At 42.9% G+C, this 16646-nt stretch overlaps 1 protein-coding gene across 1 annotated transcript in view; it reads left to right on the plus strand.

The window, feature by feature from the left end:
* Window positions 1–795: 795 nt before the first annotated feature.
* LOC123792225 (M1-specific T cell receptor alpha chain-like) overlaps window positions 796–16646 on the plus strand; it is a 295137-nt gene continuing 279286 nt past the window's right edge. Inside the window, exons 1-2 of the mRNA XM_087858260.1 lie at window positions 796–841; window positions 1047–1341. Of these exons, the coding sequence (XP_087714386.1) occupies window positions 796–841; window positions 1047–1341 (341 nt within the window). The remainder of the gene's footprint in view (window positions 842–1046; window positions 1342–16646) is intronic.

A 16646-nucleotide genomic window follows, 5' to 3' on the forward strand; every position in this document is an offset into this window, starting at 1 on the left:
CCAAGTTTTGAGCTGGAAACATGTTTATTTGGTCAGATTTTAGGCCACCTGTCTTGAAAGGATTCTTTTGAGTTAGAATAAATTTCTTTAAAAATTGGAGGTGAGGGAATGAGATAGGAAGAGTCTGGCCTGATGTGGAGAAGAGCTACACATTATGAAATGCTCCTCGAATCGCAAGAATCTCGCTGGGCTTCTAAGCTAGAATACTCTATGACGGCTTTTTCGGCGCAGGAAAGTGGCTGTTTTCTATAACAGCTTTTGCTCAGACAAGCATTGTCATTTCATGTAAAACACGTTCACATCTCCCTCTCCCCACACACATTGACTTGGACGATCTGCTTCTTAAATTTTTAATTTTACTGAAGTGGCGGATTTTTACTGCTGTCAGTTCATACAATAAGGGTCTGCATTTTGAACATTTCTTTGATCTCTATCATGAGTCCACAAGATGGCAGTGTTTTCTCAGAGAGTGAGGAAAGCTCTGGTGTGTGTGTGTGTGTGTGTGTGTGTGTGTGTGTGTGTGTGTGTGAGAGAGAGAGAGAGAGAGAGAGAGAGAGAAAGAGAGAGAGAGAGAAAGAGAGAGAGAGAGAGAGGGAAAGGGAGAGGGAGAGAGAGGGAAAAGGAGACGAGAGGAGGGGCTTGGTGTAGCAGGGGTGGTGACAAGATCTCTTTTTTCCTAGTTGGTAGAATAGATTCTATGATTCCTAAAGCAGAAGAATTTGAAATGTCTGAGCTAGACTCATTTTTTTAGGACTTAAAATCTGAATCCTCAGTGCACCAGAGGAGGAAAGAACGATGAAGTCAAGAGTTTTACTAGTGATCCTGTGGCTTCAGTTAACCTGTGAGTTTGGGGCATCTCTCTGGGAATAGAAAGTACAATGTTTGGAGTTATCACCTATTCTGGGGCTGTGGGTAGAAGCATGAACGTTTTTCCCCCACTAAGAGAGGGTCAGGGTAGGAGGCCTGTGAAAATTCATTTAATTCTGGAGAGTAAGCATTCCCTACCCAACGAATATCCTTTGACTGACCGCTATCTTTTTGCATAGGGATGAAGAGTCACCAGAAGGGAGTGGAGCAGAGTCTTGGATCTCTGAGCGTTCTGGAGGGAGCCACTGCGTCTCTCAACTGCAATTATAGTGACAGTGCTTCCCAGTACTTTGTGTGGTACAGACAGTACTCCGAGAAGGGCCCTGAGCTGCTGGTGTACCTGTACTCCAAAGGTGACAAAAAGGAAGGAAGATTTTCAGCGCAGGTCGATGCAGCAAAACAATATGTCTCCCTGCTCATCAGCAACTCCCAGTCCAGCGACTCAGCCACCTACCTCTGTGCAATGAGCACACAGTGCTCCCCTGACACCTGCTGACTGTACCCAAACCCTTTGGGGCCCCAGCAATACCTGATATAGAGACTAGGCTGCAGGGTAGAAAATTTCTGTTTGCTGTCTAGACGCACATGGGAATTAAGAGCATTAGCCATAGCCCTAGAATGCCTTATACCCCAGGCAGAACACAGGAGCTCAGAATGACTTCACATTTCCTGAGAAGGGTCTCTAAGTAAGTACCTAAAAGAATTCCAGACACCGAGGAGCTTTGTTATGGTGATTAAAGACCTGAGTGGATCAATTATCCAAACCATATGGTATTGAAGATGTCTTAGAAAATGTTGGTGAGGGGCGCCTGGGTGGCACAGCGGTTAAGCATCTGCCTTCGGCTCAGGGCGTGATCCCGGTGATCTGGGATCGAGCCCCACATCAGGCTCTTCTGCTATGAGCCTGCTTCTTCCTCTCCCACTCCCCCTGCTTGTGTTCCCTCTCTCGCTGGCTGTCTCTATCTCTTTCGAATAAATAAATACAAAATCTTAAAAGAAAAGAAAAAAGAAAAGAAAAGAAAAGAAAAGAAAAGAAAAGAAAAGAAAAAAGAAAATGTTGGTGAGGGAAGTTGATAACACCAAAGATTATACACAGGCCCCCCTTCCCTGAGTCCTTGGTACTTGGGAATTGCCCTACAACTTACGTCCAAGTCCAGGAAAAAGGTTTGTGGCTTGATAGAAATAAGGCATTGTGATAGATGTTACAATTACAGGGGGGAAATGTAAAAGCCACATTTATTGTAAAGCCAAAGATGTGGGCTGTTAGGACATCGTTTATGTAGTCCAAAGGGTGGGAAAACCTGGAAATGGGGAGTTAAGATATCTGTTCCATTTTGTTCCCATAGTCACTGACTAGAAGGATGCAACCCAGTCGGGAACTTGCTTCAAATTCTCAGTTTGTGGACTAAAGACTATTCACAAATATTTCCAAACCATGGAAGAAAGATTTGAAAGGCAGTGAGAAAGAGCAGGACGTCGTGCTGGAATCAAGACACTTGAATTCTAGTTCTATTTGTGTTGTGTGTCTTCTGGTGTCATGGTGCACTGGGAAGAATTTGGTCTGTGGTCCCAGCTTGAATATCTTTCATGTTACCAATGGGCCATTTGATCTTAGGCCCATAATATATATATTTCTCTCTTTTCAAAAGATTTCATTTATTTATTTATTTAGAGAGTGTGTGCAAGTCGGGGGAGGAGAAGAAGAAGAAGGAGAGAGAATTGCAAGCAGACTCCACACTGAGCTGAAAGCCTGACCTGGGGCTCCATCTCATGACCCTGCAATCATGACCTGAGCTGAAACCAAGAGTCGGACGCTTCACCAACTGAGCCATCTAGGCTTCCCCAGCCCATGTTATATCTATTTCTACCATGTATATTTCAGGACTGATTTCAGGATTAAATGAGATTCTGTATACCCTATGCTTCTCCCATAGAAGTACAGTAGCCGGCTGGAGCATACAGAGGGAGACCAGCATAGCTAATCCACATATTGACCTTCAATTTGTCCCCTGTGTCTGTCCCTCCTACCCTCCATCAGAATCTGTCTCAGCCCAGAACCTCTTCAGGGTCCTAAGAGGTCAATTTCCTTCACTCACATTCTACCAACATCTTCTCATGCTTCATTCTGGGCTATGCTTTTCCCCTCTCCGTCTCACTCATCACTGTGCTCATATCCACGTTCCTTCTTATGGGATTGTTGATGTCTTTTATCTTTTTACTATTTTCCCATTATGGATTTAAGTTCATCCTGTTTATGCTTCTAAATTTTATTTCGGTGACAATTTGGGGGAGAAAGGAGGAGAGTACATACACTTAGATATTTTGAATCATAAACACATTCCGGTACATTTAAAATTCCAAACTGGCCATGTGATTTAGTCCCATGTGTGAAAGAAATCTATAGGCAAGAAGTAAATCAGAAGCCCGAGGGAGAACTGATTTCAGGCTGGTGCAAGTCAACAGAGGATTCAGAAAGGAGTGAGTTGTTCTGTCCTTCTGAAAAGGACTCCTGTTGACCAGATTCTCATTTCACCTGAGATTTCTCTCTTTAGTGATTTCAGTCTTAAGGTTTCAGTGGTCTCAACATAAGTCGAGGACGGAAGTCTTACTATTTTCATCTTACTGTTAGAACCTAGAGCAGACTTCCCCAGGTAGAGAGGCCCTGTGCCTGCTGTGTGGACTGTGTTGCTTCACTGCATTGAGTGTCCCTGATCATCTACTTCCATGGCTTCTACACCCACCCCCGGAAGTTCCTCTCATTTCCGTTCTGCTGGCTGCCCTCCGTCCAGCTTTACTGAGTTCATACAGATTCGCTTTTTTTCTCTCTCTCCTGAATTCCTTCTAGAATCACTTATTTATATGCCTTATTTTCCTTACATTTATAATTCTGCTCACTTTTCTGCAAATGTTCCTCTGTCGATGTTCTTTCTACTGTGAGGTCCCCATCATTTGGCAAAATATATCAGTCTGTTCTGACCATCAGCAATTGTAACAGGACTCTCGCTTTCTCCACTTAAACACGGAGTGCCCAAGTTATTCTCTCATAGCCTAAACATGCATCAAATGTGTTCACCTGAAACCAAGGAATCTTCTTCACACTTTCTGCCTGACAAAGAAAATTACTGCCTTAGTAAGTTTGCACTGGTTAGATAGTGTCACATGCCCCAGGCTGATCTGAAGTATCATCCAGCAGCACGAGGCCATATGAAGCTCAGCTCTGCTGAGGCAATTGACCTTAGTCATTCTGCCTGATGAACGGCTTTAAAGGTAATATAGAGCCTCTCAACGGTACTCCAAAGTCTAGAATAGTGACTCATTTCTCAGGGAAGTAAGTTGCTCTTCTATTTTTACAAAGCTCCCATTTCTCCCTTATTTTAGGATTAATACCATGTCCTGCAGAAGGTGACATCATCACAGATTCAGGGAGGAAGAAACACTTTCTGGTGACGTTCTGATGAGCACATCTCTGACATGAGAGCAGAAGACCACTAGGTCTCTTAGATCCTTGGTCCTGCCTCTGGAGACAGAGGGTGATGTTGCACAAATGAGACGTTTGTTCTGGTTGCAGGTCGTTGCCAGACACTCAGCCCCTCCTCCCTGCAGCTGGCTGGTGTCTGTGCAGAGAGGAAGCTGTGACAAGAGGAGGCCAGAAGAGGAAGACTCCTTCTAACCATCTTCAAAACTCGTCAAAGCAAGGGGCTTGTCCGGCCCAACGTCCCCACTCTTCCTATAGCTCTGAAGTCTCAGTGACCTTGGCCACTGTCCCACATGCTCCGGAGCCCACAGTGTGTCCCCTGCTCAGCCATGCTCCTGCTGCTCATCTCAGTGCTTGATGTGATTTTTAACCCAAGTAAGTACCATTTTTTCCTTTCCTTTCCTCCCAACACAAAAGTGACTGTGTTCTAATTGGATGCAGAATAAAGACACCGTCTCTTCATAGGTAAGTCTGTCCTGGTCTCACTGACTCAGCATTGATGTTTCAGGAGGAACCGGAGCCCAGTGACCCAGCCTGTTGCCCACATCACTGTCTCTGAAGGATCCCCTCTGGAGCTGAGGTGCAATTATTCCTATAGCAGAACTCCTTATCTCTACTGGTACGTGCAGTACCCCAGCCAAGGCCTCCAGCTTCTCCTCCAGTACTTTTCAGGAGACACTCTGGTTTAAGGCATCAGAGATTTCGAGGCTGAATTTAGGAAGACTGAAACCTCCTTCCACCTGAGGAAACCCTCAGCCCATGGGAGCGACGCGGCCAAGTACTTCTGTGCTGTGAGTGACACAGTGTCTGGGACTGCAGGGGGAGCTGAACACAAACCTCCTGAGACACTGGGGCTTTTTGTGACTCAAGAACTCAGGAGAGTTTTCCAAGCTCTCTTCTTCAGTGAAGGCAAATCGGGCAGGACAGGCTGGGCTCTGGGGAACGCTCACCCCCTGAGTAGTTGCCTCAACAGCCATGCTGTGCTACATTCCGACAGACTTTGCTCCAGATCGAGGTCTTCTGATGAATTTCTCCAAGACAGACGCACCCCACCAAGTCCCCACCCCACTCCCACGCTGAGTATGTCATTAAGTGTCAGAGTTCTGAAGCAAAAAAGGCAAGAGCATTTTTATTTAAAAAAAATCATTTCTAGCATTCATGAAGGTCATTAGCATGGCCTCAGGTGTTGAGCTCCATGTGGAAAACCGAAGAACGTGGTTATAATGTCAGCTGACAAGCTGTGTCACGTACATTCTCAACGAAGGGAACACAAACAACATAGATTCTTTTTTTTTTTTTAGATTTATTTATTTATTTATTTATTCGACAGAGATAGAGACAACCAGTGAGAGAGGGAACACAAGCAGGCGGAGTGGGAGAGGAAGAAGCAGGCTCATAGCAGAGGAGCCTGATGTGGGGCTCGATCCCATAACGCCGGGATCACACCCTGAGCCGAAGGCAGACGCTTAACCGCTGTGCCACCCAGGCGCCCCCACAACATAGATTCTTAATCAGCGCAATATCGAGGCTCGACCTAGATTTGAAGCTTAACTTCTAGCACATACGTAATATCCAACCGTGTGACACTCCCATGTTTTAAAGTAAAATAGACGTCACAATATCTAGATTTCCAATCTCGTGTAACACAAAACCAGTGAACCTATTTTACATGATTCTTAAGCAATATTGAGAATCTAAAAGCCACCCAGTGGTAATTGTTTTTTGAAATAGCTATCCCAGTGATTTCCAAATTAAAAATTTGAGGTTACTAACCCATAAAAAGATATCAAATATGATATCTGCTGAAAAACTCCTAGGCATTTTGTAACAAGTCACACTCATTCATGATATAGTATAAAACTGCATACTCAACAGAGGTTTCTAGACTTTCAAGGCACATTAACAAAGCTCAGAGGAAAATCGATCTTCATGACCAAAGTTCATGGTATCAAAGATTACACAAATTCTAATAGGGATATCCAAGACCAGAGAATATTTTTATGTCCTCCAAAATAACTGTATCAAAGAGCTCACATGTTTAAGATATTTTGTGTATATGATTATGGCTCTAAATTGTTGTTTGTGATTTATGTGATTAAAAAAATCACCCCCAAAACGTTATAAAAAGTTTACACACACAAAAACTAAGCCTCACGGAACAGAAATTAATTTTGAAATTAGTAGTAAAGTAAGTAATTATATTTCATGTTCCCCCAACTTCTTTCTACATCTCTGTCCATCTCCTCTTTTTTTTTTTAAGATTTTATTTTTAAGTAATCTCCACACCCAACATGGAGCTTAAAGTTACAACCCAGAGATCAAGAGTTGCGTGCTCTACCAACCAAACCAGCCGGGAACCCTTCACTCCCCCTCTTCTATTTTCATCTGGGAAACATCTCTATTCCACTCCCAAGATAATATCTCTACTTAATTTCTTGATAACATTCCTTTTTATCTTTTCTGGGGAAAGGACAAAATGATCACGTTCTTATTAAATCTTTGTCTAAGTGTCCTCTAAGCAATGTCTCCTTATTTCTGGGTTCCTGTTGTACTTTTCTGGGATGCTCTTTGGGATATGAATACGCACACCCTTCCATGTCTGTCTTTCCTGCTATACCATAGTGTTCTACGAGCAGTGATAATGTTTCATTCAGGTTTTGATCTTTTAAGACCTAGCACAAGATCTAGTTTATAGGAGACCTTCAATAAATTGATGCGGACTTATCTTGAAATAGATTGGAGAAATTACATACAAGCCTGAAGGTGCAATTTGACAAAATATTTTAAGATAGTAACCTTCATTAAATGGCATTTTGAGGAAGAAATCAGTTTACTTAAAAAAAAAAAAAAACCCTCCAGCCTGGTTTTCGACCAGTAGAGGGCACTCTAGGCATTACTCTAAATGAACAACTTTATCTCTCCAGTTCTGAGATAGTTGAACGTGAGCGAAAATTTGAATGAGGGCTAGCAGCAGTTCGGAGAGCATCTGGTCTTGTCATACCCGGTCAGAACAGAGAGAGCACCATATATTCATCTGTGAGGACGGTCTGCTGACGTGAATGCGGACTCCAAGCAGACCTGAGCATCATCTAGACAAAGGGAAAGCTGGAAGCTCCAGGAGAAAATATTTACATTACATATTTACTGTTTTGGTGTTTATGACTAAAAACGCTAAAATATGAGCCCTTACCCTCACTTCAGAATTATTCCAATGATTCCTACCTTCTATTATATCTCTTCTGAGATTAGAAAAACAGGGAAAAAAGGAGAGGAGAAGATGAAATGGGAGAAAAATAATGAGTATATGTAGAGAGCGAGGAGAAAAGAGAGTGAAGAGAAGAGAAATTGGGGAGAAAGAAATAGAACATAGTTACTTGAGTTTCAAAATGTGGCCTATTCTTCATAGTCACAGAACAGAATCAGCCAGGTGTGCCTGCAAGGTATACAGAGAAACTGTTGGACAAGAGAAGAATGGAGATAGACATGAGGTCAGGGTGACCGTCATATACACGTTCTATTTCTTTCCATAAGCCAAAGTCTTGTTGGAGACATTGTATTTGTTCATAGTGACCACAAGTCTGAGGTTTACAGAATTCTCCTAATTTCATTTAATTATATTTACTCCTCTAAGGGGATTGAATAAATTAACAATGCATTCAATGATGTATTCTTTCTTTGACACAGATTTCTTATAAGTGAATTCTCAATCACTTTTCAGACTACGTGTCCTGATTTTTGGCTAAGGCAATTGAGTCACTGACCCTGATCATTTTTTCAGGCTGTACTTGACCCAGGTGACGCCTTTATTTCTCTCTGAGTTTCTTTTTCCCTTTCTTTACTCCCCTCCTGACATGTCTGATTACTGGGGGCCGTCTATGTGGAGGCGATCCTGTGAGAAGGAAGAGCCTAGATGCTTCTGTGCCCCTGGTCAGCAGGGTAGCAGCCGGCAGGGCACTGATAGAGCAGATGTCAGTACCCTGCTGAAAAACTAGAAGGTAGCCTTCTTGCTCTCTGATATCCTCGTACTCCTCTGCATTAAGGACAGACTCAGCCTACTTGTTACTTCCTTTTTGGCTATTTGGGAGCTAGAGGAGAGGCTTTCTAAAGAGAATGGTTTCCTTCTTAGAGGTCCAGTAATCTCTGCAGGCCAAGCTCTCTCAATGATCCGTAGTTTCGTGCTCTTCATCCCTGAGTTCCCTGATACCTGACCCCAGATTGATATGTGACTCCCCATAGGATTCCTCACTTGAGCTCTCTTGGCATCACTGGCTGATTACCAGAGGCTCCTTGGCGAAGCACAGGGAATCAGGGGCGTTTTCAATCTATCATCTACCTAGAATTGCTTTCTTTCTAAGCCAAATGGTTGTTTCTTTGTTGGCCTGTTTTTTAAAAAACGTGTAGAACTTAAATTCTAAAAGACCACTGCCTGGTGTAGGGAAGGTCAGAATCAGTGATGATGGATGGAAAAATCACTTGATCTGGTAATGTTTAAACATTTTATTAGTGTACCCATACAGAAGTTAACATTTCTATGAAATGTGATCTATCAATAGTTTCTGTTATGCGTTCTGACTGACATGCTCAAGCAAACTATGACCATCCTCAATTTATTTAAAGAATAGCTTATCTTTTACTTAAAAATTTTAAATATTATTTCACTTAGAATTTATTTTGTAACAGATACTAAGGCAGATTTCCACATTTGTTTGTCGATCTCTAAGTAACTCCATTTATGAAGGCACATTTAATTTTTTTAACTTCTCTTTTCCCCGTTTTTGTTATAACTAATTTTCCATAAGTAATTTGTATGTTTAAACTTTCTATTCCATTCCATGGATTTCTCTATCTGCACCTTTATAGTAGCATGCTTTTTCAATTAGTATAGCATTACACTTTGCCTTATTAACTGTGAGGAAAATCCCTCTTCGTTCTGAGAATGTCCAGGCTTCCTTGAAGAGCAAGATTATCTGCAGTATCTGATTTTGCCTCTAGAGGAAGATGTTACACAAATTGAACTTCGCAGAAAGCCAGAAACCCACCAGCTCTTTGAGGAAGAGCCTTTGCTTTACACACCAGTAAGCTCACTTCCCGCTCTGTCAGTGTGCGTGTGGCTGAACTGTTTGCAGAAAAGAGCTTCCTGTTTCTCTGCGGCTCTGCCATGAAGGCCACCCTCCTCCTCTCAGTGTTCCTGACGATAGTCACACTCAGTGAGTATAGTCCCTTTTTATTCTCTTTCTGTGGTCTTCTGATTTAGATTAGTTGAAAGGAATATTCTCCTCAGCCCGCAAGACTCTTCCTGGTGCTCAGTTGGTGTTACAGGAGGAACGGGAGCTCAGACAGTGACCCAGCCTGAGGACCACATCTCTGTCTTTGAGGGGACTCTGTGCAGGTCAAGTGCAACTACTCATATTCTGGGAGTCCTGTGCTCTTCTGGTATGTCCAGTACCCCAAACGAAGCCTCCAGTTACTCCTGAAACACATCTCAGGAGAAAGTATCAAAGGTTTCACAGCCAACCTTAACAGGAATGAGACATCTTGCCATCTGAAGAAACAATCAGCTCAAGAGGAAGACTCAGCCATGTATTACTGTGCTCTGAGGGACACAGTAACTGGTTTCAGAAGGGAAGCAGAGCACAAACCCTTTAGGAGTTACGGAAAGTATTTCTTCATTAGTTCTTTTTTTTTTTAAGATTTATTTATTTATTTTAGAGAAAGGAAAAGAGAGTGCAAGTGAGCGGGGAGAGGAGCAGAGGGAGAGACAGAGAATACCAAACAGATTCCATGCTGAGTATGGAGCCCAACATGGGGCTCGATCACATGACCCATGAGATCATAACCTGAGCTGAAACCAAGAGTCTGATGCTTAACCAACTGAGCCACCCCGGTGCCCCTCTTCTTAGGTTTTCTATATGGCCATGGAAGGGCATTTTTTTCCTCTGCAGCCTGACATTGAGTTTACCTCCTAGGTATGAGATCATTGGTTGTCAGTTAGCTATCGATTCATCTCAAAAATCTGTCCAAGGAAATTCTCGTTACCTACTCTGTTTAATTACTTTTAAAGATATAAGTGCATGTATTCTGTCCAGTAGTACCTGGAAAAATGCTTTTGAAATAAACTATATAGCACAGCATAAAAACCATTTTTTTCTTGGCCCAGGGCAACTCTCCAGTGGTTGGGTCTCACCTCTCCCACTCCTCTGCCACCCCACCCCACCCCACATGTGTCCATCACCATATTCCTAAGCACGGCTCCTTAAAACTACTGTACTGCTTCACGGCATGTGATCGCTGGCCCCTCCGCATGATGTCTTCCCTGTCATGCACTTTATGGATGCCTACTAACTCAATCAGGAGAAAAAACAAAACAGAACACCAAAGTAATCTGAACAAGGAAAGTTTAATACAAATGATTATTAACTGATAATAGAGAATCAGCTACTAATGAATAAAAAGAACTCTAAAGAACACAGAAATAGCATATGTAGGGAGAAGCTCCTATCCTAGGACTAAGCCAGAGTTCCCAAGTAAGGGACATATTGTAATACCACACCCTCCAAGGATTCGGATCTTGCTGGGGAGTGTGTGGCTGTGGCCTGCGGAGTGATGGAGAAGTGCACTGAGGTGCCAGAGAAAAAGGCTGGCAAGCAGAAAAACACCTACTTGGCTTCCAACAAAGTTTATAGGAAGCTAGCAAAAGAGTGCTGCTGAACTCGCTCGGCGCACTCGTGAATCTTGCCAAGAAGCTGATGGGTGGCTGTCACTGAGCCTTGCTGCAGGTGAATGCCACTGTGTGTCCCACAGGCTGGCCAAGAACTGCAGGAGCAAGAAATATGAAAATGTACCAGAGCCAGGAAGAGAAGCTTCTCCCTCCTGCAGTGCCCTTCCACATTCCTCTTATTGGCATAGCTTGATATCATGCCAGCTGGTGAAGGAGAGATGTTCCCATGGAATGGGTCCAATATCACAAATGGGGCACTGAAGGGTGGATTTGGCAATAAGAAAGGCAATAAATCAGTAACTGGCACACTTTATCCCCATGGTTACTTATCTTTCATATGCGCTTCTGCACACACATTTGAACTTCTAAACAGCAATGAAATGACTCTATGTTACCATCCAGCAAGCTAAAGCTGTCCTTTGAACAAGAGAAGTTCTTATCCTTTCCCCAAATTAAGATCTATAGTCCCAACAGTCACTATACATCTCTTGCTCTATTAATCATTTCTAAAAATTCGAAGGAAATTCCATTGAATATGCTGTTATATACAGACTAAATCACAAAGTCAGTCCTTGAAAATGTATATATAATGGTAAGAAGGAGGGAGAAAGAAGAAAATGACAGCATATACAGAACACACATGGATAAAGAACAAGGAGAAGATAGAGAAAGCTGCTACACTCTTGGAGTCCAGATTTGGTCATGGGGCTGAGGGGCCACAGCTCACTCCTGTTGCTTTGCATTTTCTGTTTCCCTGCCCGAAGCCATGACCTCACTGGATTTGGGTTGTTTGCCTTGTGAAGTGACCCCAAACTTCATTCTCGAAGGGTCTGAGTCCTAATGATCCTACTTTTTCATTTATTGCTCTGGTAGTCCATTAACATTTACAATGAAAAGTTTCCCTTTCAGCCCAGCTAGCTCAATTCCCAGTTCTCCTCAGAGGTCAGCAATGTCTCTGTTTCCTTTTATTTTTTTAAAAAAGGTATTACTTATTTATTTGAGAGCGAGATCATGAGTGGGGTGAGGAGGGGGCAACGGGAGAGGGAGAAGCAGACTCCCCCCTGAGTGGGGAGCCCAATGTGGGGTTTGATCCCAGGACCCTGGGGTCATGAGCTGAGCCAAAGACAGATGCTTAACCAACTGAGCCACCCAGGGGCCCCTCTGTTTCCTTTTTCTGCTTCTCATTACACTTTTTGTGTATACAGCCAAATAGATTCAAATAGTAAGGGAACTCAATTCTTATAAGGTGGTGGACAAGTCCCTTAATTTCTTAGAACCAGGGGTCATCTCCTAACCACTAGTCAAAAATTTCCTCACAAATTTGTCAAAAGTATGTAGCAGAGAGCAGACAGATTAAAATGTAAACTCCTTAAATAACATCAGTTCCTGCCTCAGAAAGCTTTACGATTTCTTTGTCTCATAGTGACAAACACCCAGGTTTGCTGTGGTAGTCACCCAACACAAACCTTCTTCTAGAAGTACCTCCTAGCAGTCTCCAATCTCCAGCCAACAACCTCTCCCCTTCTTCCTTTCTTTCCTTCCTTCCTTATGTTTCTTCCCTCCCCACTTCCCCATCTCTCTATTTTACACACAAAATATCTTAAAGTCAGGTTTTGAAACCATTTAGAAAATACTCTAGGGAATGTTTGCCATTCCTTTTGACTACTCACCATCAGAAGCCATTTTCTCGTAACAACAATAATTTTTGAGTCATTGGTAATTGTCAGGCTCTGCTCTAAATTGCATTTTCTTATCTCATCAATCATTTCTAAAACTCTAAAAAAGCAATATTATTATCACTTATCATCCACACTTCATAGTCAAGAGAATACAGACACAAATGATATAAACAGCTACTGAATGGGTAGATCTAAACTGGACCTCCCTGGCCTCACTGCAAAGCTGGTTCACTTCTTGCACCCTACCGCCTCCTGCCATAGAAACAGAAATATCAGATACTCATTGTTATGAGATGAATTTTCTCCCCACCAAAATCCGTATGTTCCTAACTCCCAATACCTCAAAACGCGACTGTATTTGGAGTAGGGTTATTAAATAGGTAATTAAGTTAAAGTGGGATTGTTAGGGTCGGCTCTCCTCCAGTATGACTGGTGTCCTTATGAGAAGAGATTAGGATCGGGCCACATGCACAGAGGGAAGACAGTGAGGACATGGCGGGAAGGTGGGTATCACTGCTTTGTAATTGTTTCCGAATCGCTCCCTTCACCTTTCCAGAGTACATTCTATCGGCAAGATGATGTTGCTACCACGAGATGGCAGTGTCTGTCCTGGGACTCAGTAGGTTTGAAATCAGTTTGTACTGAAAGCAAAGGGATGGGTTGCCTCTGACTGGCCAGGTGAGACTCTGGTGTGCAGAAGGAACAGATAAATACACCCCACAGAGAGAGCCAATGCTTTCGACTGAGTATCCTGGCTGCATTTCAGGCCCCAGAGCTGAGTCTTCTGCGATTCCAACAAGGAAAAAGAATGGAGAAACTTGTGGAAGCATCTTTGCTGATACTATGCCTTCAACTGGCCAGTGAGTTGGGGTTCTTGGTAATAGAGACAGGGTGACCAAATTTATGGGAACAGGGTGACCTAAGTTCGGTGCCCACAAGACTGAGTTTGGGCAAACTCTTCTTGTTAAGTTGAAAATACACCAGAAAGTTATGGAAGGAAATGTAAATACTAAAGAGGGAAAATACAATGACCAACTTCCGGTGTCTGGCCTTCTGTCTTTGCCTAGGGGTGAACAGCCAGCAGGAACAGTATTATCAGGTCCTGACCGTCCAGGAGGGCGAAAATGCCACCATGAACTGCAGTTACAAAACTTCTATAAGCTTCTTACAGTGGTATAGACAAGACTCACTTTGAGGTTTTGTCCAACTGATTTTAATACGTTCAAACGAAAGAGAGAAACACAGCGGAAGGCTACAAGTCACACTGAACAACTCCATCAAAAGCAGTTCTTTGTCCATCATGGCTTCCCAGACCGCAGACACCGCAACTTACGTCTGTGCCACGGAAAACAGTGATCGCCAGGCAGCTGCAGCCCCCACACAAACCTTGCCCAAGCTGCTGCTGTGAAGCCCCACGGTGGGTAGCATTCGTGGTTATGACTTCCCAGGAAGGAGAGTCTACAAAGAGCGGGCAAGATGAAAGATGGACCCTCTTAAACTCATGGCTTCTTTGGAAGCACCTTGTACCAGGGCAAAGGGTATGAAGGTTAGAACGAGAAACTGCAATGCCAGGTTCGGCTCTGCCAGTCCCGGCCCTACAGCTTTGGGCACAGCATCAGCGAAGCGGCCTTCCATTTCTTCACCAGTAATGAAGGGTTTGGACCGATGAGCCCAAAAGACCCTTCAAGCTCTAATTTTATCAGGGAAAAAGCTAAGCACTGGACACATGTGGAAAGGGAAAGGACTTCTGGGTATTAGAAGGTCTCATACATGCAAGCCCCTGGTGACCCAGATGGCTCCTTGAGATGCGTGAGATGATTTTTGCTTCCCTCCAATTCCTGTATAGGAAAAAGAATTAAAATGGATCTTAGAACTCTTTCAGCCAAATTTTTCATTTTAGAGCTGAGGAGTGGAAACTTGTGTACCCATAGAAACAAAGCTCCAAATCTCACTCTGCATTTACTAGTCTTATGATTTCCAAGCTTCAATCTCTCCATGAATCAAATGAGAACTTACGAGAAAGTCATACTTTTTCCCCATCCGTGTGAGAGATGCATGTTCTCCACTACCAGGCCCTGAAATTTTGTTTTTAAGAAGTGGGTACTTCTACTATCAAATACACCATGGTTTTCCTTTATGTCTTGTACCTAGTAGGATAAATAAATGTTGAATATAGTTTTCAAGTATAATTCAAGCTAATAAACATACAGTGCTATATTAGTTTCAGGTGTGCAATACAGCGATTCAACAATTCTATACATTTCCCAGTGCTCATCACAAGTGTAGTCTTAATCCCCTTGGCCTATTTCACCCATCCCCCCACCTACCTCCCTTCTGATGACCATCAGTTTGTTCTCCATAGTTAAGCCTGGTTTTTTCCTTTGTCTATTTTTTCTGTGTTCACTTATTTTGTTTTGGAAATTCCAAATGTGAATGACATCATATTGTACTGGTCTTTCTTTGGTTAATTTCGTTTAACGTTATACCCTCTAGACCCATCCACGTTGTTGCAAACAGCAAGGTTTTTTATTCTTTTTTGTGGCTGAGTAATATTCCATTGTATCTAGATCCATCTATATCTATAGATCTCTCACATCTTCTCTATCCACCCATCATCGGCAGACACTCGGGCTGCTTCTGTAGTTTGGCTATTGTATATAACGCAGCTATGAATATAGAGGTGCATGTATCTTTTCAAATTAGTGTTTCCCTTTTCTTTGGGTAAATATCCAGTAATGGAATTACTGGATCATATGGCTCGAATGTAGTTTTCTTTTTTTTTTTTTTAAGATTTTATTTATTTATTCGACAGAGATAGAGACAGCCAGCGAGAGAGGGAACACAAGCAGTGGGAGCGGGAGAGGAAGAAGCAGTCTCCTAGCGGAAGAGCCTGATGTGGGGCTCGATCCCATAAGGCCGGGATCACGCCCTGAGCCAAAGGCAGACGCTTCACTGCTGTGCCACCCAGGCGCCCCTGAATGTAGTTTTCTTAATGAAGTTTTGATACTACTGAAAATGTGTGGACAAAATTGGGGCATTTGTATTTATGTACATGTTTGGTGAAACAGGTGGGGAGAGGGTAGAGGAAACATCCTACAGGGCAGTGGTTGCCAAATGCCAGACTTCAACCACCAGCAGCACCTGTATCAGAATCACCCAGAGCACCTTGGAAGATCTGGATTATTGGCTCTCTCCCAGCTTACTCCCTCAGTCTCTGTTGGAAACAATGGATTTGTGTTCTTAACGAACACCATCTGTATGAGTTTAGAGATTGGTTCAGCTTCACGTTACAGAAAACTCAAATGATGATATTTTTAACAGGGTGGAATTTATTTTTCTCTCACATAAAGAAGCTCTCTCATGTGCAGGGCTGGTATGCTAGCTTCCTCATTGTAGGAAGGGTCTAGGGTCTTTCTAGCTCACTGTCTTAAGTGACATCCTTAAGACATCACTGTTGGTTTTATACTTTAAAGAAACTGCTAGAGATCTGTCCACTTTAAACACCCTCCAGGCAGAAAGAAAGAGAAAGTCAGAGGGCAAATGGGCACATGATGGCCGAGTCAATCTTTTCCAGAAACTACCCCCAGTGGTTTCTATTTCCATTTCATTTACCTGAGTGTTATTTAATGTCTCCACCTCTCTCCCATCTGCAAGCGAGGCCGAGATATCAGGGTTATTTTTTATCTTAACATGTTGCCACCCATGTTAAAATTGGGATTCTGTTAGTAAGCAACAGGACACAATGGGCATCGTAGAGGGAACTAGCCATTTCTGCCACAGCCCCACACCAGGGTGTATTAGGACTCATATGCTTTTTACTTATTCATAATTATTTATTTTTGAAATACTGAATCCAATCTCACTCCCAGTTCTGTCGAATTTCTCCTAAGAGTCTTCCAGAAGACAT

The sequence above is a fragment of the Ursus americanus genome, chromosome 33, assembly GCF_024610735.1.
Source record: "Ursus americanus isolate L20-20 chromosome 33, mUrsAme1.1.p, whole genome shotgun sequence".
Classification (NCBI taxonomy): domain Eukaryota; kingdom Metazoa; phylum Chordata; class Mammalia; order Carnivora; family Ursidae; genus Ursus; species Ursus americanus.